The sequence below is a fragment of the Aotus nancymaae genome, unplaced genomic scaffold, assembly GCF_030222135.1.
Source record: "Aotus nancymaae isolate 86718 unplaced genomic scaffold, 86718_ANA_hifiasm-v0.15.2.pri h1tg000155l, whole genome shotgun sequence".
NCBI lineage: Eukaryota > Metazoa > Chordata > Mammalia > Primates > Aotidae > Aotus > Aotus nancymaae.
In genome coordinates this window covers 5,437,156-5,460,237 of record NW_026988570.1, presented here as the reverse complement: position 1 = coordinate 5,460,237, position 23,082 = coordinate 5,437,156, and the positions used below count along the sequence as shown (strand labels likewise).

Sequence of the window (23,082 nt, the reverse complement as noted above, 5' to 3'; positions counted from 1 at the left end):
TTAAAAAAACTCATAGTCCCATGTAATCTCACAGCATTAAACTTCAAAGCTCTTTGAAATATTAAACCTCAAAGTAGGCAGGTCAAGGTCCTAGCTAGTGAAGGAAAAGGAAGCAGAAAGAATTTAAACCAAATGAAAGATTATTTGCTTGACCAAACTTTAGTCAGGCTCCTAATATATCTCCTATACCCCTCTGTGTACCTTCTTGAAAAAAATCCAGTTTTTGCAAGAAAGCTATTAAGTCACTTTAGTAGGAACTCCCTACCCTCAAAATCTGATCAGGTTCTTCATCCTCCCCCATCGCCCAGGTAATATCTAATCACCCTGGCCTATCTTTAGCAACAATCCTGTTGGATCACTGTAGCTAGAATCCATCCCTTCCCTTACCCATGATGTTTCCTCTTAGTAATTTTCTATCCCTCCTTCTTCACTCTTCTACATGGCTACAAATTCCCACTTTCCCATTTTGTATTAAGAGTTGAACACAATCTCTTCTACTGCAAGACCCCATTGCCATGGTCCCTACACATGTGAAGATGGTCCTGACTAAAATCTGCCCTACTGTGCTTTAATAAGTGTCATTGAATATTTTTTTCCATAACAGGACTACCAACCAACCACCAACGAACCAATTAAAAATCAGAATGCAGTTTAGTATTTGGGATCATAGCTAACCTTGTGGTGAATTATTATGATTATTATTATTTTTACTATCTTTGTATTAGTCAGTATTCATGCTGCTGATAAAGACATACCCAAGACTGGGTAAATTATAAAGAAAACAGGTTTAATGGGCTTACATTTCCATATGGCTGGGGAGGCCTCACAAGCATGGTGGAAGGTGAAAGGCATGTCTTACATGGAAGCAGACAAGAGAAAATGAGAGCCAAGTGAAAAAGGAAACCCTTCATAAACTCATCAGATCTTGTGAGACTTATTCACTACCATGAGAAGAATACAGGGGAAACTGCCCCCATGATTCAATTATCTCCCACCAGTTACCCCCAAAACACTGCACTTTGGTCAAAGCCATTCAACAAGTCTCTAGGAAGTTCCAAACGTTCCCACATTTTCCTGTCTTCTTCTGAGCCCTCCAAACTGTTCCAACCTCTGCATGTTACCCAGTTCCAAAGTCACTTCCACATTTTTGGGTATCTTTACGGCAGTGCCCCACTTCACCAGTACCAATTTACCGTATTAGTCTATTGTCACACTGCTGATAAAGACATACCCAAGACTGAGTAAATTATAAAGAAAAAGAGGTTTAGTAGACTCACAGTTTCTCAAGGCTGGGGAGGCCTCACAATCATGGCAGAAGGTGAAAAGGCACATCTTACATGGTGGCAGACAAAAGAGAATGAGAGTCAAGGGAAAAAGGAAAACCCTTATAAAATCATTAGATCTTATTCACTACCATGAGAACAGTATGGGGAAAAGCACCTCAATGATTCAATTATCTCTCATGGGGTCCCTCCCATAATATGTGGGAATTATGGGAGCTACAATTCAAGATAAAATTTGGGTGGGGACACAGCCAAACCATTACTTCCTTATACAGCAAAATTATTTTCAGTGTTAGTCATGCATAAGACAAATAATAATAATAGTAAAGAAATGTAGTCAGTGAAACTGTTCTTTTATTCAACCTTGTGTATAGACTCATGCCAGTAAAAAAAATCAGAATGCCAATTTAATAAAATTAAAATGTCTACAAAAAGTACAAGTCAGACACTTACTAAATTATGCCACTGGTGTAATGTCTTATTTTCTTGATTCATTCTTAAATTTTAAAACAAATAATTAACACTTAGAAAAGAGTAAATTTCATTTTTAAAGTTATTATTCAAAGTCTGTGAACTTCCTGTTTGAGCACAACTTTGTACTTACTAAACAAAGATGTAAATGTTGCTGTTCGCACTCTGAAATTTTACTGTTTTATACTTTGGATACAACTGAAAACCCCAAGTCATTTCAGAGAATAAGAGTATTGCACAAACTCAGGTGTTCTGTTTCTTTTCCTTTACAAACATTGTGCCATCATCATCTACGGCAAGTCTACTGTTTAAACAGCAATATCCAAATACTGCAGGGTTGGAGACACAGGTTATACCTGAAGTGAGCTTGAAGGATTCTGAACTGTTATGAACTTAACCTTGGAAGGAAGCAGGCAGAGCTACATCTACCTGTTGCAATTATAAAGGTAGATTCTATGCCTGGGCTTTTTGAATTAATTTCCATACAAAGGTGAGTAAGACATGAAACCAAACAACAAAAATTTACAATATAGTGGGGATGCAGATCACTTTTATTTATTTACATAATAAAAGGTGCTTATTTGAAGCTCACATGCATATAGTTAAAACTCAGTAGTAACCTAGCTATTATTTAGAACTTAGGACAAGAGGAGTTTTTCTTTTCTTTTTTTCAGGGAGAAGTATTTTAACACTGACATTGTTTGGAATTGCCAGTGTATGGTGATAATAAAAAGCAGTCAGTTGAGACCAGCCTGGGCAACACAGTGAAGCCCTATTAAAAAAAAAAAAAGAATACTCTCCAAAATCCAACAAAAAGCAGTCAGAATTTTAGTTGGCTTCATGCTTCCTCTGATTGCCTGCTCCCAGGGTGAACTGCTCCTACTACCCGAAGCTATAGAATGCCACTATTTGGGACTAAAAAAAAAAGTGTCAAAGTTGAGAATTTGTCATTTGCTGTAGTCATTTATCCATGCATTTTTTCACTCCCTCAACAAGTTCTCAAGGACACTTATTGTGTGCAAGGCACTGCATTAGGTACTAGGTGTGAATACTGCATGAGACTGACCCCCAAAGAATTAACAATTGAGTGAGAGGTACAGATAAGAAATTGATGAGTAAATGCACAACAACAGGCCTGCAACTGGGACAAATATGGGAAGTGGGGGAAAAGAACACCTCACTTTGTTTAGGGCTTCCCAAATGGGTAGCATTGAAGCCAAGACCCAATTACCTCCACGCCTGAGAGCCATGCCCATGATGACACTGTTGACAGCCATCCTGTCTTCTTCTTTCTGCTTTCACCAGGATATAACTTGGGTTCCTAAAAGGCCACCATCATGCTTTCTGTTTTCTACATGACCTAGCACTAGGACAATTAACCAGGTTTTGGTCTTCTGACATCTCTTCTGTGCACTTCCATTTTATTCCCATTTGCCAGTGAGGGCACTCAGGCCAAGTTTCCTCAGGGCTGGCTGCACCATGGTTGCCCTCAAAGTGTTCCTTCCGATAGTGACCTGGCAGAACTCCAGGACTGAGCCCAGACTGGATTTTCCTGAATGGTCAGGACAGATGCCGGAAATTTTGTTATTAACATAGACATAACCTAATATTTGGACTAGGACACACTTTCTAGAATAATGGGGATTAAAACGATCTTTTTAGTATTCAAGTCATATGTTTTACTTAGTTTATTAAGCTATCTTATTTATTACTTTGGAAAGAATAGTTGAGAAAATGGGCATTGGACATGATCCTTTTTTAAAAGTGAAGTGGTGACATAGTGTTAATCATCACAGACTTAGTTTGTACCACATCATATACATTCACAATAGGCTTTCAGAGATCCTTCTGGCTGGGACCGAAGGATTGAAGATAGTATTTGCACTCTTGCCATCCACCTTTTAATTTTATTTATATCTTGCTCAGAGTTCCATGCAGAAGTTTATGGAGGTTCCTTCCATCTTTTTTCTATAGATTTCATCAAACCTCTCATTCTGGGCAACAGTGAAGTGGTTTTTCCAATCCCCCACAGTTCCTAGAAAAAAGAAGGCCAGACAGGAGTGTCACTTTCTGATTGAAAGAAGTGGTGTCCCTGAGTAAAGTGGTGTAGTGCCCGTACTGAACCTGGCCTGTCCATATGCCTGACTCATCCAACTTCTCCTTCAGTGGACACCTGTCCACGAGCAGCTCTGCTCTAAAAAGCAGTCCTAGGGGGTTCTGTGCAGGAGGATGGACTTCTAAGTCAGCTGGACAACTGACCCAAGGCAGCTAGTGGCCTGCATGACCTGGCCCCACCTGTGGCATATTTACATGATGGATTACTACAGACATAAAAGGAGAATAAACTACAGACATACAACAACATGGAGGAATCCCAAAACCTTATGTTCAGCACAATACACCAGACACAAGAAAGTAAATACTGTGAGATTCCATTTACGTGAAGTCCAGCAATAGGTAAAATCAATCTAGAGTAATAGAAATTGGAAAAGTGGTTGTCCCTGGAAAGTTCCCTCAGAACTTTCCCACCCCAGAAAGTTCCCTCTCATGCCCCATTGACTGAAAAGGGGCATCAGAGGGAACTTTCTGGGGTGATGAAAATGTTTCATATCTTGATTGGGGTGCTGGTAGTGTGGGTATATACATTTGTCAAAATGGGTTGAACGGCATACTTAAGTTCTGTGCATTTTTGTATGTTGATTACATCTCAATAAAAAAAAATTTTGGAAAAATATGAATGAGATATTATTATTTTTTCACCAAGAAACAACTTAAACTAATTTTAAACAGGGGAAATATTCTTTTCCCCACCAATGCCTTTCCCAGAAAATTATGCAACAGAAATAAAACCATCAGGAAATAATAATTTATGCACAAAGATATTTACCGTAACATTATGTAGAAAAACAAACATTGAAAACAACAATAACTATAGTGTCTATCATTAGGGGAATAGTTTGATGAGTTATGATGTATCCTTAGCTTGGTATAACATGGGATCACAAAAATCAATGAGGTATATGAGTCTATATGCCTTGCCCTGGAGGGTGTCTCATATCCTAGTAAGTAAATAAAATATGACCCCATTCTGCATTTTAGGGAGCAAGCTATCATTATGGTTACTTGTCTTTGTGTCTGTATGAGTCTGAAGAAGGGGGGTGTATAGAAAGATGGTTATGTATGAGCCTGAAGAAGGGCATCTTTATAAATCATTACCACTGATTATCCAAAGAGAAAAGGGGTAGAATTTTTTGTTTTGTTTCATTGGTATGGAATACTATTGTAAATTGGAAAATGCAAGAGCATAAATTCAAGCACATGCAAATCAAAGAGGAAGAAGAAAAGATATTTCAAAGCAATGTGTATATCATGATTTCACTGTTGTGAATAAAAAATGTATATGTTATAAATGAGAGAGAAAGGGACTTCCATACTGTTGGTAGTTACTTATTGGGGGTGGAGTTTTGATCGAGAGACCTTTAAAAAATATAATTTTATATTGATTGGATTTTTTTTTAAGAGCTAGTGTCTTGTTCTGTTACCCAGTCTGGAGTACAGTGGCAAGGTCCTAGCTCACTGCATTCTTAAACTCCTGGGATCAAGTAATACTCCCACCTCAGCCTTCTGAGAAGGTGGGACTGCAGTCATGCAACACCACACCCTGCTAAATAATATTTTTGTAGAGATGGGGTCTAGCTATTTTGCCCAGTCTAGTTTCGAACTTCTAGCCTCAACCAATCCTCATGCCTCAGTCTTTCAAGATGTGGGATTATGGACATGAGCCAATCTTCCCAGCCCAGTTTAATATTTAACAATGACATGTTATGCTTTTTAAATTACAAAGGGATAAAGAATTTCTTAAAAAATATTAGATGGGCCAATTAGAATTTCTCTTTCAGGAATTGGAACAAAGAAAAACTGAGGATGAGGCAGTTCTCAACTGTAGTTGTAACTGAAACTCATGAAGCAGAGCAGGTTTGGGCCAGGGTCAAGACAGTTATGGGCAGAAACTGAGTCATCAGAAGTTATAAATTAGGAGAAAAGTGTAATGGGTGGAGAGATGGGAAGCTAGTCAGCAGAAGAGTCCATGCCTAATAGATATGTGAAAAGCAGCCAAGTCCTGTAAGTGGTGGAGCCTTGGAGCAAAGACCCATCCCTCCTGCTGCTGAGTCCTGGACCCTGCGATCCAGGGGCCCTCGGGAGGTCTGGACCAGTGGTGGCTCCTCTTCCTAGTTTTCTATTTGATTGCATTTCCTTTATTTCCCAGTGTGAATCCTCACAGTAAGCTTCTTTCGCTGGGGCTAGCTTGAGGGACTCTGTCCCTTGCAACCAAATACTGGAGCAAGACCCTAGAAAGCTCTCTTCTAAAACAAGATCAAATCCTTGGTTTTATTAGAAACACATATTAGGAATAGTTGAAGTGCATTGTCTTGGAATTAATAAAACCCAATATTGTCTGCTAAGAGGCAGGCAGAGGCAATGTTACAAGACAATCTGAATGTTTGATAAAGAGGCCTCACACACCTTTCCTCATGAAGGGGGAAATGGACTGGTCCATGATGGATTTGGAAACTGTAGAACGATTTGTCATGGGATTTTCTTTCATTTTCTCAAATGACGTCTCCTGGACAATTTTATCTAGCACTGTTTCATCCAAGTTCTTTCCCATGAACTTCATCACCTTCTGAATTTCATGCTTTGGGTCCTGTGGCAAGGGTAACATCGGACTTGAATGGATAAGTGTATCAGAAACAAATACTACAATTCTCTGGGATGTCATTTGAAACAACTTTGAACGTCTCTGTACCTGAAGAACCACTTTAAAATAGCTCTTCTGCAGAGCCTTCACTCACCCTCTTTATGTCCTCATAGAAGAGGAAGAGAATCTGGTATCTGTCCTTCATCTCCCACCATCCTTTCACATGGTCAAACCAGGAACCCCAAACCACTGAAACAGACACAGGAAACAGAATGGTCTGCATAGGCATCATATAAAACCTGCTGAGTATTAGGGATTGTCCTGAAGTGAGTTAGAGAGAGGAAACCCAAATTCTGGATTAGATGTGTCCTAAGGGTTGTGATCTGTTTGATTTTGAGGATGATGTGGATGGGGACAGCCTTGGGATTTCTTGCTCCAACATCCTCCCTAAAGTGGCTTCCTGTCTATTATGCGCAATCACATAGGGACAAGGACACCCTTTGGAAGGAGGGTGGCTCTACTTAAAGGGTTTGAATCAAGTGGAAAATGCTGAGGGCTGTGGGCCTACGCCCAGAAAGTGGCCAGCCGGCTCTGCCCAGTCCCAGTCTGTGGTAAGATACATTTGCCGAGGCACAGGCATTCTAGGGGATAAAATGCTACCTGTAGTTCCCTAGACCCAGCCTAGCTGGAGTGAGAATGCAAGGGTGTGAAGGATGTTCTGTACCTTTTCCATTGATGAAGGTTTCAAAATACTCTTCCCAGGTACCAGGGTCAGGAAGCTTGTGGTTCATCCTTTGGAAATGGTAGTAGGAAACCATACAGTCTTTGGCATTTCGAGCTACATAAAGGAACTTTGGGGTAAGAAAAAAGGTGGGTAAAAGGTGGTATAAAAAGTGAACTTTTACAGAGTTCCCTTAGGTGGAGCCGTCCTTAGGGTGGCTGTGCACTCTGGCTCAGGTCTGCAGTGCTGGCCCTACGACTTGGCCTCGTGACCTCTCTCCTCTTCCCGTCTCTGCTTTGTTGCCAAGTCTGCTCTCTACTACAAACTCAGTCCTTTTAATTAGCTCATTGATTAGGGATTGGTGAAGGTTAGATTACCTGATTTCCCCTTTGGTATCAGGAGCAAAATCTTTCTTTATAAACTATGACCTGCCACATGAATAGGAGACTTCCAATAGTATCAGCCAAAACTGATGACCTCTCAAGTACCCTCCCAAAGATGCACAGGAGCTTCATGTTTAAGAGTTTGAGCCACAGAGCAAGAAAATAGCTCCTATTTTTCTCCTGGCCTCCTCAGCTTGAATGATTTCCATCTCTAATTATTTCAGCTCTGCCCCTACAATCATCCCTTCCGGTTCTGCTTTGACCACAACTTCAGATCCCTCCAGCCTCCCAACCTTTCATTTTGCCAAATTTGAACTTTTGACAGCATCAATCCCAAATGGACCTCTTGATTACCCATCTCAGATCTATGCTCAGCTATTGCAATGCTGTGCTTTTTTTTCTTTCACTTTTAAGTGGTTCTCAACTGGGAATGATGGGATGATTATGTCCACTAGGAGACATTTGGCAACGTCTGGAGACATTCTTGGTTTTACAACTTGGAGTGGTGGTGCTACCGGCATCTATGTAGGGGCCAAGGATGCTGTTCAACATTTTACAATACACAGAAGAGTCGCCTTGCTCCACCCACAAGAAAGAAAAATCTGCCCCAAATGTCAGGAGTGCTGTATTAATTTTATCTTTTATATTCTGTATTCTGATGCTTTAATATCTTGGGGCTTTGCTTACTCTGGAGGAACTGCCTGTAACACCCCAGAGCCTACACCCCACACCCGCAACAATGATTGTTGGGCTCTTACACACTAGGTCACTATTCACCTGTCCTGACCACCCCAGTGTCAGATACCAGACCACTAGGCCCAGCCCCTGTGCCCGAAAGCCTACTGCAATGGTTTAAACTGGCCAATCCCAAGCCTGCTTATCCTGCCTCATCTGTTCCTTCCCAATGAAACCACATCAAGGCTTTTGCCCATGTCTCCTGCTCAATCTCTCTGCCTCCTGGCCTATCCCCATGCTTCCCTGCGAGGCTCTGTGTGACATGCCGTGCCTCCTGTTCTATGGATCTGCGAGGATACACATCTTCCTTATGACAGTCACCATTATGCCTGCGTGTCTTGCCATGCCTGATTAAATCATGTCCCAGGTCCCTTAGAACAAGTCCTGAGGTTGAGAAACCCTGCTCCTGAAGGCGTTGACTTTGTTACTATCTACTAAGTCCTACTGCCCATCTTCTCTTCTCCAACTTACCAAGCTGCAAGCACCAGTAAAGAAGACTTTAAGAAATGTTGATATAAAATATTCCCCCTGAGTTTCCATATTTTTTATCCTCAGTTTTCTTCCTCTTCATAGCTGCTTGATAATCCTTTATTAGTTTCTCCTGTGCTCCCTCTCATAGCTCTTGGCTCCAGCCACAGGTCTCTCCTCTCTCCTCAAACCTCTACCCTCAGACCTTCCTGTCTGAGTTCACTGATTCTCTGCGCAGCTATTCTGTACTTTACCTGTTCTTGAGTTTTTAATTTCAATGACTGTATATTTTTTCTTGTAGAAATTCCATTTATTTATTTAATAATTCTGTCTTAAAGTATCTTTTTTCTTTATTTTTGATTCACTCTTTCATTTATTCACACAACTTTTATTTCTAGAGCTGATAGTTATATTGTCTGAAGTTCTTGAGGTCTTACTCTGCCAGGGGTTCTTTCTGAAGACTGTGTTTCATGGCAGCTTGTTCTTTTGTGTATTTTGTAATGTGTGACGGTGAGCTCAAGTGGGGATCTTATGGGACCTGAGTTGAAGCTGTGTCCCTCCAGAGGGGACCTTGGAACACTAGCAGTGGGGACCACCTTGTGCTAATTTCTCTGCTTGTAGTTTCTCGGACAAGGTAAGGAGTATAAGTTTGAATCTGAAACCCTGGGAGAGGAAACCTGTGGCTACACATTCTCAAAGGAGCTGAGAGCCTAGGTCAAGGCAGAGCAGTTCCCTTGGGCCTCCCTCTGCCTCCTCCACCCATCCATTGAGGATGTAGCGCTTCAGTGGCCCCAGCTTTGGCTCCTCATTCTTCTGGTTCCTTGTGTCCTGGGCTTTGATGCTGGCCCCGTGCAGCCATTAAGCTCAAGTTGCTGGATTATCCAGGTCATATTTCCCCAGAAGAGCCCCAGTCTCAATTTTCCTCTCTGAGTTTCAGTTTCCTCTGCAGGTTTTAAGCTTAGGGACTTTATTTTGATCTCAGTTATGCATTTAAAAGGAAACTTGTGATTTGTTATGCAGTATTCCTGGATGGTTTACACAAAAGGGTTTCAGGGATTCAGAATACCTAGTTTGCCATAATCCTGGACATGGAAGTTTTTGTCCCCTTATCCAACGTTACTGAAAGGACTGAAGTCATTTAATGAGTCCTCCAACTTGACTCCAGTCCCCCAGAAACATACCTTTCTTAGCCCTTCTTCTCCTTTCATTCCTGCCTCTGAGGAAACAGTGCCCTACTTTCTCACCAAGGCTGGCAGCTCAGTTTGTACCCTTGACTCCACTTGCTTCACAGCCACTTCCATGTTTACTCAGCAAGCATGTGTCTAATGCCCTCTATGTGCCAGGAGCTTATTAGGCACCAGAGTGCATACAAATACAGTCACAGAAAAAATAAAACAAGAACTCAGAGTCTACCAGAGGCTGAGGCCAGGTGTCCTCAAGAGCGTTGCTCTGCCTGTTCATCTGTTTACCCTTTGGGGAGATCTTTAGCTCTTTTCCTCTCATTCTTCCCTCCCTCATTTATTCGGCGCCTCCCCATGGCCTACAGCCTGGGACCACCATCTTCCCTGCTTCATTTCACAGCCACACTACCTGCACTCACTATCTCCCTGTGTCTCTAGTTCTCTCCAAAAATTCAGTCTGGCTCCTGCCTTCATATCCTCTTTGAAACTGTTCAAGTGCATGTCCTGCTAAGTGTAGAACTTCACATTTTCTCTTTGCTGGTAAGCATCAGAGACAGTGGAGAGGCAAAGGTGATGATGGATGTTCTGCGTTGGGGTCTGCAGGACTTGCTCTGGTGGGTTTACTCTCCCTTCTGTCACAGGGAGCTGTTGCTGTCTTACCTTGCAGTTGTTTTCCCAGAAGGATGGTGGCAGCAGCTGAGTGGACAGGTGAGTCTTTAGTATCCGTGGAGAGGGCATTGCTTTGGCTTTTTCCACACCTTTAAAATAGTTTAAGAGGAAACATCTGTGTAGTGCAAGCACTACATGGGGACCTCATGATCCAGGCTCTGTCCAGGATATCCCATCACCTACCTATCTTTCTGCTAGTCTCTTGACTTTCTTTTGGGATTTTACAATGGGATTATTGATATAATTTTCATTTTTGTAGAATTACACAGCTTGAGTCCTGGACGGGGCCTTAGAGTTAATTTACTCTGTCACTTTAAGGATGAGGAGACAGAAGCTGAGAATGGGCAAGTGATGTCTTGCGGAGGCAGAGTCAGCCAGACCAGAGGGCAGAGGCCTCCCTCACCTTCCTGCCAGCCAGAGATGACCCCTTTGTGTCTGCAGCAGGCTTCTCATGTACCTGCCCCGTTTGCAGTCATTTGTTTCATCTCTAAAAACATGTAAATTTGCTGGCCTGTGAGTCATGATTTCTACTCTCTCTCATTTAAAACCCTTAATGAGCATTTTGTGCAATCATTGTGTTAAGCTGAGGTTAGGGGAAAAGGCAACAAGGACAAGAAAAACACAGACCTTCTCTCTAAGGAGCTTCCACACTAGAGTAGAAGTCCATATTCCTTAGAAAACCTGCCAAGCTGTCCTGCCTCTAGTCTCTTTCCTCAGCTCCACCTCTATTCCAGCTCATACTCTGTCCTTCCACGTGCCCTGGTCCTGCTGCCCCAGGCCCCTGTGCCTCTCTCTGGCCTTGATCTCTACACATCTGGTCAGTCCCACTCACTCTTCAAGGGTCTCTCCAAGTACTTCCACTGCTGGTGGGGTGGCCTGAACATTATGAAGATCTCTCCTGTTAATCACACACCTGCAGATTCTGATTAAAATGCCAAACACATCCTTTAAATGCATAATCAGGCTCATAAGAAAATACAGGGAGCCTCCAGGGACCAAAGTGAAGAGGGAGGGAGCCACAAGATGAAGTGGGTAAAGGCATTGATGACAGGTTCCCTGAGTGGGTTCACTTCCCGGGACGCCCAGTCCTCAGTTCAGTGACCCCTGCTCAGGGAGGAGGCTGATAGGCCTTGGCTTTAGTGAGGCACAGATTAGCAACAGAGACTCATGCATTTGCCTGAGAAACTCAAATGCCTGCCACCTCAGTGAAAGGTGAGAGAGAAAAACATCACCTACTGAAAAAGACAGGTAAGGTAATTTCTTTGTCTCGACTCTGGGTGCAGAAAATGAGGCTTTTTTGAGAACACACAGTCATAATTCTGTTTTCATACTACATACATGGATATGAAATCATACTGCCTGCTTGGACCAGAAGTTAACTTAAACTATTCAAGATTGGAAATGTTCCAGTGCAGGTGTGAGATCAAGACAGGGAGAAAGAGCTATTTATACAAAATTACAAAACAAATGAGGGAAAAGCTCTGTGGACAAGAGCGAGTAAAAAACATGTGGAAGAATGAAACTCCTAGTGACCTCAGTTATTGGATGCCTTGATAGGGAATATAAATAACTGTGTTTAAAATATGCAAAGAAGACCAGGTGCAGTGGCTCACATTTGTAATCTCGGCACTTTGGTAGGCTGAGGAAGGTGGATTGCTGGAGCTTAGGAATTTTAGACCAGCCTGGGCAACATGATGAAATCCTGTCTTCCAAAAAAAAAAAAAAGATTAGCTGGGTGTGGCGATATGCACCTGTAGTCCCAGCTACTTACTTGGGAGGCTGAGATGGGAGGATAGCTTCAGCTGGAGAGATTGAGGCTGCAGTGAGCTGTGATTGCACTACTGCACTCTAGCCTAGGTGACAGAGTAAGGCCCCATATCAAAAAAAGTGCAAAGAAATAAAAGAGAAAGTTGAAAACATGAGCAAGGAAACAAGAGACTACTAAAAAGACCAGGAAGATTTATAAAGTGTCTGGACATGAAAACCTACAATGAATAGGGTTAAATAGCAGAGCATACGTAGCTGAAAAGAAAAATAGTGGTGGAGCTAACGAAGCACAATGTAGGGAAACACAGATGAAAATGATAATAAACCTTAGCAGACACAGAGGACAGAAGGGAAAGTTATGGGTGGAGTTGGACTGTCAGTCCCAAGCTGGAAAGCAAATCCAGGGAATCTGCCAGAAAGTGAGATCTGCAGGCCGATTATTTCCTTCCTGATGCTCGTGGCTCTCCTCTTTCCTATCACACCCGATTTAATGCCCTGAGAGCAGTAACCACTTAGTACCTAAAAGAGACCTAGTCTTCTAATTGAGAAATCTGTACTCAGTCGTCAAGGTCCTCAGATGGCACACAGGCATCCTTTCTGCCCATGACTAGTAGGAAGGCCCACTCCTACTCCTGATCTAGCCCTTTTGGTGGAGCCCAGCTCCAACTCCAAACTTTTCTTTCAAAAAACCCTTACACGAGAGAGAAATGCTGTGGAGTTGGGGCTTTAAATAAAGCAGTTGACCAGTGTTTTCTTTTATAAACATAGGTACATTGTACATTCTACCCTCCCACCCTCTCGCCTCACCTCTCTCTCATCAATGCTCCAGAAAAGCCCCTTGGAGTTGCCTCACCCGCCGTGATGGTTGCTCAGACTCGGGGTGGAGAGAGTGCATGACACAGCCCAGGCTGCAGGGCCCATTCCCAAGCCCACTAGTGGGGAAGAAGGGGGCAAAAAGGGTTAGTTTTGGCCTTCAAAAGCTGCACTAAGATCGTAGCCTTGGGATACAAGCCAAATTGCATATGGCTGTGTGGGATAAATCAATCCAGCCAATACTGTAGAAACAGCCTCATGGGAGTACAAAGTTAAACAGAACTTGTTTCTTGCTATCAAAGAGTTTGCAGTCTGACAGGAGAGAGAGGCAGAAAATTAGTAATGTCAACAGTTTCTCATTTGGGTGTCACTTCCAGGAACTGTTCTTTGGCCATGCTCCCCTCACTCTGCTTGTTGTTATATCATCTGCATTGGTTTTTTCCATGGGACTATAACTTATTGAGGGCAAGTAGGTGTGAAGTCTAATGGCAGCACGGGGCCTTGAGCATAGATGTTTGCTGAAACCGAGTGGATCATTTCTAGGTTTCACCTATATACAGTTCGTACACATGCATGCATGTACACACATGCATATGCACACACATGCACATGCACACGCACATGGACACAAGTCTTTTCAAAGTCTTTCCAAATCAATTCTCTGTGGGTCACAGATGTGATCTCTTTTGTCACAGAACAGCTCTGAGGCTGGGAGTGGATCGGAGAGTGGAAGGGGGCTTGGAAGGGAGACTGACCATGCAGAGCACAAGCTAGTCCATTTTCCAGTGGCGCCTGCCCACTCCAGACCTCTCCAAGAGTGGTTGAGACCTTTGGCCAACAGCCATGAGTCTATGTCAGCAACTGGTCTCCTCCCAGGGGTGCTCCTCATCTCTGCCGGCAGGGATTATCTACTCTGAAAGAAAACCACTGCACAGCTGAGTCTCCAGCCAGCATTCAGCTGTCTGTGGCCAGGCAGACCATAAAACCTGAGACTGTTCGTTACTCTCAAAAACCCGAGACTCTTTATGAGTCTTGGACACAGGGCACCTTGGTTCATAAAAAGGCCAGGGTGCCTCTGTCTCACGTTTGAGACTGGGCGATTGGTTACTATCCTTTCTGCAGATTCTATAGCTCTATCCTGGTGTTTATGCTGATTTAATGATAGAACACTCTGCTCTCCACTGCCAAGAATGCTTCATTAGAAATCTTGCTTAGGCCTCTCCTCTTTCTTTAATCTCCCAAATTGTCAGAGGTAAGACATTGGCAGGGGCAGGGGCAAGATGTAGAACAAAGACCAAAAGCTGTTCTTGGGTTGGGTGTGGTGGCTTATGTCTGTGAATCCAGTGGCTTGGGAGGCCAAGGCAGGAGGATTGCTTGAAGCCAGGTGTTTGAGACCAATCTGGGAAACAGAGTGAAACTCTAACTCTACAAACAATTAAAAAATTAGCCAGGCCCGGTGGTGTTCATCTGTAGTCCCTGCTACTCAGGAGGCTGAGGTGGAAAGATTGCCTAAGCCCAGGAGTACCAGGTTGCAGTGAGCTATGATGTCACCACTGCACTCCAGCCTGGGTGACAGAGCTGGACCCCATCTTTAAATAAACAAAAAATGCTGGTCTTAGATAATCAGGGAACACATCATGGGGCCTGGAAAGGTGGTTAGTAAGAGATACCTAACATGTAGATAGGCAGTGCCAGGCACTGCTTCAAGCTTTTTACCTATATTGAAATATTGAATTCATTAATCTTCACAACAACTCTCTGAGATAGGCCTTGATTTTATCCACATTTTTCAGCTAAGGAAACTGTAACACAGAGAGGTTATGTAAACATTGTGAGGTGAGTGACAGAATCAGGATTTAAACGTTGTGAGGTGAGTGATGGAGTTGGGATTTAAACCCTGGTAGTCCTTAACCATTATACCATCCTGCTGCTCAAGGAGCAGAAGATCAGACACACGCAAAACAGCAGCCCCTGATGGCACATGGAGTGGGATCACGGTTAAGCAGGCAGAGGCTGGCCTGTTTATGGGGTCACAGCCCCACAGCTAGTTCAGAGCAGTGGGGAACAGGCACTGGATTGCAAAACCAGTGGTTACCTACCTAGTGACGATTCTCTTCTCTTTGAGAGCCAGAAGAGCCAGAGGGGCTGGATGGTAGGATCACAGGGGAAAGCAAAATCCTTTAAGGCTATTCTGACTTGGAGAAACCTTGCACAGGTTACAAGTGTCTTGTATGCATCAGATCAGGGACTTTCTATCTAAGACATTTTTAGGAATTTATGAGACCTCTCTTTCCAGTTGCTCCAAGTCTAGACTTCATCCTAGAGTTTCACTGACTACATTTTTATGCTTCAGCTAATTGTGTTCCCAGTTTTCTATCACATGGATCTCTGCAATGCTTCAACTTAGGGAAGTAGGCCTTCCTCCTGTCCTTGTTTTGCAAAATACTTCCATCATCTCCCAGTTACCTGAAATATAGCCTTTTGATTATATCTTTTAGGCTTCTCTGTTGAACAGAAATAATTGGTTTCAAATACATTGGAGTGTGTGTGTGTGTGTGTGTGTGTGTGAATTATCGATTCTTATATACTCTCCTGGGTGCACTGAGCTTTATCAGGGTGGGGTACAGAGAGAAGAAGGGGTGAATGGCTTACAGTTTTTTACATCTTCTGTATGTTCTACAGTTGCACATGATCGGGGGAGGGCTTAAGAAGAAAATAAGGCAGAATCTGACCCTAGCATACATCCTTTTCACTTGGTGATTCACTTTTGGTAAAAAATATTAAATAATATGTAGACAGAGGATGAGAGGAAGATAAAAAGAAGAAACATGTGACAGTGAAAATGAGAGAGAAAGAGAAGGAGAGAGAAGAGGAGGGAGAGATGGGGAGAGACAGAGAGGAGAAGCCGTGAAAAGTGAGAAAAGACAGGGGGAAACAGAAGAGAGGGAAAGAAAGCAGGAAGAAAGAAAGAGGGAGGTGCTCTCACCAGAAGGTTGGGGTGGCCGAGCCCACTCAATGAAAGGATGGCGCTGTTGGATGATGGCTCGCTGGCACTTCTCCACGTCCCCATTCTGTTCAATCATATCCACAATTTCCTGAATCCACGTTGTCCCTGAGGCTCAGAAAAGAAGGATGAGAAGCAGAAACCTGTTAGACAATCTTCCCTGAAGAGTCCTGAGTAAACAAAGGGGATGTGGAGCTTGGTGTTTCCATCCACCTCTCCTCAGGTCAGTATCCTGTTAACCATGAGTGACGGAAGTCCATGTGGGATGGACTTTGGATCTCTGCAGGGAGTGGAGGAGCACAGGCAAGGCTCAGCCCATCCAAGAGTAGTGCATGGCAGAGCACAGCAGCTTTCCTGGAAAACCCAGGGATATCAGGTATCCTGCCTAAGCCCTGATCCCCGAACTCCACTGTGGAACAATAAGAAGGAGCAGATTTCCTATCAAGGGGAATTCTAACTTAAGAGACCAGCCCATGCTGGCTCAGCAGGTCTTTGCTGTCCCTTTTGCCCTGCAATCACCTGCTTTAGGGTAGGTGCAGATGAGGAGATCATCTGGTTTGGCCTCGAAGCTCTGGATCTGGCTCCAGTTGTCCACAGTTGCAAGCTGCAGGAGGGTCCCCTCCACCTCTTTCAGTTTTATCTGTTTCCCCAATTCTGATGTCAGGGCCATAGTGTCTCAGGGTTGGGGGTCCCTATGGGAAAAGTGTAGAGGAGATTTTTAAAGAAGTTGTGGTAAAATGCACATAACATAAAATTGATAATTTTAGCCATCTATAGGTGTACAGCTCAGAGGCATTAAGTATATTCACATTGTTGTGCAACCATCATCACCCTCCATCTCCAGAAGTTTTTCATCTTCCCAGATAGAAACTCTGTATCCGTTAAACTATAACTTCCAATTCCTGAGGCTTCCTCAGCTCCTGGCAACCACGATTTTACTTTCTGTCTCTTAATTGAATGCTTAATCTAAAGCTTAATCTCTTCAAGGCTCATCCATGTTGTAGCATGTGATAGGATTTCTTTCTCTATTTCACTGTAGGTGTATACTATATGTGTGTGTGTGTGTGTGTATATATATAAATATATAAATATGTATAATATATAAAAATACATATAAAATATATATTATATATAATATTAAATATATATTTTATATGTATTTTTAATATATTACACACATATATATTTATATATATAAATATATTTTTATATATACAAATTTATATATATATAAAGAATATGTATATATATATATTTCTTGAGGCAGAGGCTCACTTTGTTGCCCAGGCTGGAGTGCAGGGGCGCGATATCGACTCACTGCAACCTTTGCCTCTAGGGTTCAAGCAATTCTCATGCTTCAGCCTTCTGAGTGGCTGAGATTACAGGTGCCTGCCACCATGCCTAGCTAATTTTTGTAATTTTAGTACAGAAGAGGTTTCGCCATGTTGGCTAGGCTGGTCTTGAATTCCTGACCTCAGGTGATCCACCCACCTCAGCTTCTCAAACTGTTGGGATTATAGGTGTGAGCCACCGTGCCTGGCCTACGTTTTGTTTATCCATACATCTGTTGATGGAAACTTTTGGCTGTTGTGAATTAGATCTCTGTGAACATTGATGTACAAATATCTCTTTGAATTATTGCTTTCAATTCTTTTTGGTATATACTCAGAAGCGAAATTGCTAGGTCATCTGGTAATTCTATGTTTAATATTTTGAAGATCTGTTACAGCATTTTCCACAGCAGCCGCACCATTTTACATTTCTACAAGCAGTTCACAAGTGTTCCAATTTTTCCAAATTGTCACCAGCACTTACTGTTTCTTGTGTTTTTGTTTTTGATAATAACAATCCTATTGGGTGTGGGGAAATAAACAGCTTATTGCAGTTTTGATTCATATTTCCCTAATGACTAATGATGCTAAGCATCTTCTCATGTGCTTATTGACCATTTGTAGGGGAAATAACTCCTTTGCCCAGTTGCCTTGTATGTGTGTGATTTTTTGTCATTGTTGTATTTAGGGAAGACTTTTAAATGCACCAAAAGGAGAAAGCAGAAGAAGTAAGCCACAATTACTCAAGGATAACTGGCTACTTGATAAAGCTAACATTTATCAAACACTTCAATTTGTCATTGCTGGGCTGTGTGCATGGTATACATTAATTTATTTTAGCTTTTGCTTAATATGAGTGATAGAACTTCAGATATGAAAGGGTCCTTACAGAAAATGTAACAGTACATGCTTGCTAGAGGTTGAATAAAAATCTGGCTCAGTTACTTCATAAAATGGATGAGAAAACTAGGTGCCCAGATTAGCAAGGCCAGTTTTCATGGTGGCTTCTGCTTCTAGATTGAGCAGAGCCCTTTAAGATGAAGACAATTTTCAGAAAATGGAAGAGAAATTATTTCTGAAAATTTTCAAATATGACAAGCAGCTGTATTTATAATATGTCAAAGAAGGTGGAGTTTGGGTAGTACTCCTGAAATTATGGTGTGATCAACTTCAGCAGAGGAGGGATAAGAACAAACATTTCTTGTAGGCCTTCTGTTAGGTCCTTCATGGACTTTTCTTTTTCTCTCTTAATTCATATGACAATTTTATCAGGAAGGAATAATTATCACCTCATAAATGTGAAGAGGTTGAGAGTCACATGATCAATAACTTGCCCAGGATCACAGCTAAAATCTGTTTACAACTCCTATGTTCCTTTTTTAAAAATTGCCTCTTGTTTTCTATGGCGAATTTAAAGGTATACATTGCAGAAAATTTGGAAAAAGTCCAAGGGTACAAGGAAAACATCTACCAAACAAGAATTGTTATTATTTTGATGTACTTCTATCTGTCTTTTTCAAATGTATATTGTTGTAGGCAGAATAATGGCCCTAAAGATGACCATGTCCTAATTCCTAATACATTATAATTTGTGGCAAAGGGCTTTGCAGATGGAATTTAGGTTAAGGACCTTAAGGCAATGAGCATGTCCTGGATTATCCAGGTGGGCCTAATGTGACCACAAGGACACTTAAAAGTGGACAAGGATGCAAAAGAGCCAGTCAGAGAGTCATGTGACAGAAGAAGTGGCTGGAGAGATTGGAAGCGTGAGAATGACTCAACTTGCCATTACTGGCTTAGAGACAAAGGGGAAAACAAGACAAGGCATGGCCTCCAGAAGCACAGAATGAACCTCAGCCAAGTGGGAAATGGGACCTCTGTCCTACAGTTACATGAATCTGAATTCTTCCAACAACCAGAATGAGCTTGGAAGGGATTCTTCTTCAGAGCCTCTGGAAAGGAACACAGCCCTGCCAACACCTTGATATTACCCAGAGACACCTGTTAGGTGTGAGATAATAAACTTGTGTTATTTTAAGCTGTTAAGTTTTTGATAATTTGTTATGGTAGTGATAGAAAATTGTTTATACATAGTTATGAACAAAAAGTATACATATACGTAAACATAAAACTACAAAACACTTTTTGGGCACTGCTGTGGTTTGGATGTAGATAGTCCTCACCAAAACTCATGTTGAATTTTAACACCAGTGCGGCAGTACTGAGAGATGGGGTCTTGTGGGAGGTGTTTGAGGCATAAGGGTGGATCCCACATGAGTAGATTAATGCCATCTCCCAGAAGTGGGTGAGTTTGGTCCCTTTGCACATGCCTGCTTGACTTTCCACTTCTCAGCATGTCTTGATGCAGCATGGCCCTCACCAGAAGGTGAGCAGATGCCAGCACTCTGCTCTTGGACATTTTAGCCACCAGAATCATGATTCCAAATAAATCTCTCTCTCTCTTTTTTTTTTTTAGATGGAGTTTTGCTCTTGCTATCTAAGCTGGAGTGCAATGGCGCGATCTTGGCTTACCGCAACCTCCACCTTCTGGGTTCAAGTGATTCTCTTGCCTCAGCCTCCTGAGTAGGTTAGATTACAGGTATGTGCCACCATGCCTGGCTAAATTTTTGTATTTTTATTAGAAATAGGGTTTCACCATGTTAGCCAGGCTGGTCTTGAACTCCTGGCCTTAGATGATACGCCTGCCTTGGCCTCCCAAAGGGCTGAGATTATAGGCATGAGCCACTGTGCCTGGCCATAAACCTCTGATATTTATAAATTACCCAGTCTCAGGTATTTTGTTGTAGCAACACAAAATGGACTCTGACACATATTAGCAGGGTTCGAATTGTGTCTTTCTAAGTTCGTATGTTGAAGTCCTAGTCCATAGTATGTTAGCATGTGGCTGTATTTGCAGATAATGTCTTTAAAGAGGTGATTAAGTTAAAATGAGGCCACTAGGATGAGACCTAATCCAATCTGGTATCCTTGTAATCAGAGGAGATTAGGACACACTAGGCAACACCAGGGATGTGTGCAGATGGAGGAATGACCACGTGAGGACACAGCGAGAACGTCCTGTATGGGGTCGGGGCAAGGGGATGGTGAGTCCAATTCTGGGGTTGAGTCTGAGGTACTTGTGGGACTTCTCAATGGAAGGGGCCTGTAGGCAGGTGTACATGTGAGCTTAGGGCTCTGGCCTGGAAATAATGTCCTGAGAATCATTCACGTAACACATTGGCCAGCTCTGTGGTAGGTATGCTCTGCACAGGTAGCTGATTACTGAAGGCCTGGGTATGGCTGTGAACGTGTGTGGAAGGGCACCTGCTGCTGCTGAAGACCAGGGTGGTTAAGGACTTGGCTGTCCAATGTACTATGGATCCCACTGTATTGCTCTTGTTGGAGGCCTGCACAGGGAGTGATAGAACCTGGCTAAAGCTTGAAGGAGGAGCTGCAGCAAGAGACTTGAGGCAAGTGAGTAGTGCAGTGGGAGCAGAAGGACCTGCCAGTTCCCACAGGATAAGTTCCAAGCCTTTCTCAACTTCCCCAGGACTCTCATTGCTGGGGCACATCAGCACATGGTTCCTGCCCTTGGAGAGGCAGGCATGTAGACACACACATTTCCTGTTGAGCAGCCAGCAGGAACCTTTCATCCTATCAGGCCAGATCCCTATGACCACTTTTGTGGAGGCATTCCTGACTCTGTAAACAGAAATAATCACTCCTTTCCATGGGATCCTATAGTAGTTTGTGTGCAAATTTTATAGTTCTTACTGCATGTCTTACAATTACTTGCTTATAAGGCTGGCGTAAGAGGAGAGCTCTCATGGAAGAAGAAATAGTCTTGATCAGAGAAGTTGAGCTGGCCCTGGAGGAGGATGGGACAGGGAGGGTATTCGGAAAAAGATCAGGGAGGAAGAAAGAGATAGTATTATAGGGGAGAGAGCTTTGGGAGGTGATTGCCAGGGGTCCTGAACTTCTAGGTCTGAATTTTTAGGCTGGAGGCTGTTGGTTACAAAGTTCTTTCTATATTATTTTATCAGATTCTTAGGATCTTTTCTGGTTTGAGTAAATGCATCTATAAAGTCACACCTATGTGACTAAAGGCTAAAAAATAAACTAATGAGTTAAAGTACAGAATTTCTTTTAAGCCGTATTCTTACCTTCAAGTTCCAGCTGAAAGTCAGCAGCTCAAAGGCACACCCAAGGGTCAGCAGGCACGGAAAGGACTTTGGCAGGAAGCAGACGGCAATTGCAGAGGGTCAAATTACCACTGTCTCAGAGTTACTGGGGCGCTTAGCAGGTAGCCAGCACTTTGGGAGGCTCTCAGCTTCAGTGTGGGAAGTTGAAGCTTTTACTGGAAGAATCTGGATTGAACAGAAACAAACTGTGACCTTGCCCTGGGAGGGAGAACTTCTCACTGTACCATGATCACTCATGTGACCCTGACTGCTGTGCAAATAGCAGCTCCCTCTAGTTCATATGAACTAAAGGCACACTCTCCTCCTCCTCTTGGTCACCACCTAGAGTTCTTCACATCTCTCCTGGCCCTAGGCTGCTCTGGCCCTCCTTCCTCCTGCTGACAGAGAAGCTTAAACAGGTGGGGACTGGAGAGAAATGGAAGGTTGGTTCTAGGACCAGATGCATCAGATTTCAGATAGGCTCCTGCTTATTTGATGAACTCCCTTTTCCTCCATCCTTAGCCTGAGATTTACTTTTTGCATCTATGAAGTGTAGGTAATACTGCCTGTCTCCAATTCATGCTTTAAGATTGAAAGCAACAATGTTAATAAACACACTGTGTAGCACATGCTTAAAACTGCTGGTTCTTCTTTCCTTTCTTCCCAAACTGTATTCATCCACACCAAAATGCAGAGAGGATAGAGCAAAAGTCTAGAGCTTAGGTGCGTACTTATTTCCACCTTGCCTTGTACAAAAGGTACACTCTCCTGGAGACAGATTATATTCCATGGTGTCTTTAGTTACCTGGGAAATCAAATGGACCAAGTTAATGATCTCTGAACTGCTATTCTTCTGCCAGCCCCAACCTTGTACCTACCCCGGTGCTTTCCTTCTGGAATTTAAGTATAACGTCACCCCATCTGCCCTTCTTGCCAAACATTCCCTTGTCTTCTTTGACCTTGTACGTCCTAATACTTCTTTGCTGACACCACTTCTTCCTCATTTCCAATGAGCTTTTAAAAATAATAATAATAAATTGAACTTTCGTTTTCTACTTTTGCTCTCTTCCCAGTTCCACTTATCTCAATGCTGTCAATTTTCAGCCCCATAGGGCTGATTCACGGTTGTTAGTGCTAACTCACATTTTCTCTGCAGTTAAAGTCCCTAAGCCTGCCTTAGCAGATCTGTCTGCCAATATCAGAACCAGGCTGTATGGCATGCTGCATCTCCCTGCCTTTGCTGTCTGCATGGGCCACAGTCTCTGCAATTGCAGAAACTGCTAGTGTCTGCTTCCTCCACATTTGTGGCAGATGAACTGGGATGTTGCACAATCTTCTAGCAGTCTCCCTATTTCTGGTCTCTTCCCTACTAGTTT

The 23,082-nt window shown here is 42.8% G+C and overlaps 1 protein-coding gene across 1 annotated transcript; it reads right to left on the bottom strand.

Moving 5' to 3' along the window:
- Positions 1-1,617: 1,617 nt before the first annotated feature.
- Positions 1,618-21,955, bottom strand: SULT1C2 (sulfotransferase family 1C member 2). The gene is made up of 8 exons (XM_012474301.3): positions 21,689-21,955; positions 16,714-16,886; positions 16,177-16,302; positions 10,602-10,699; positions 7,178-7,304; positions 6,608-6,702; positions 6,279-6,459; positions 1,618-3,789 (listed from the first exon to the last, which is right to left on the bottom strand). Exons 2-8 carry the CDS (start codon positions 16,862-16,864, stop codon positions 3,677-3,679), a joined length of 891 nt encoding a protein of 296 aa, XP_012329724.1. The 5' UTR covers positions 16,865-16,886; positions 21,689-21,955; the 3' UTR covers positions 1,618-3,676.
- Positions 21,956-23,082: the final 1,127 nt, after the last annotated feature.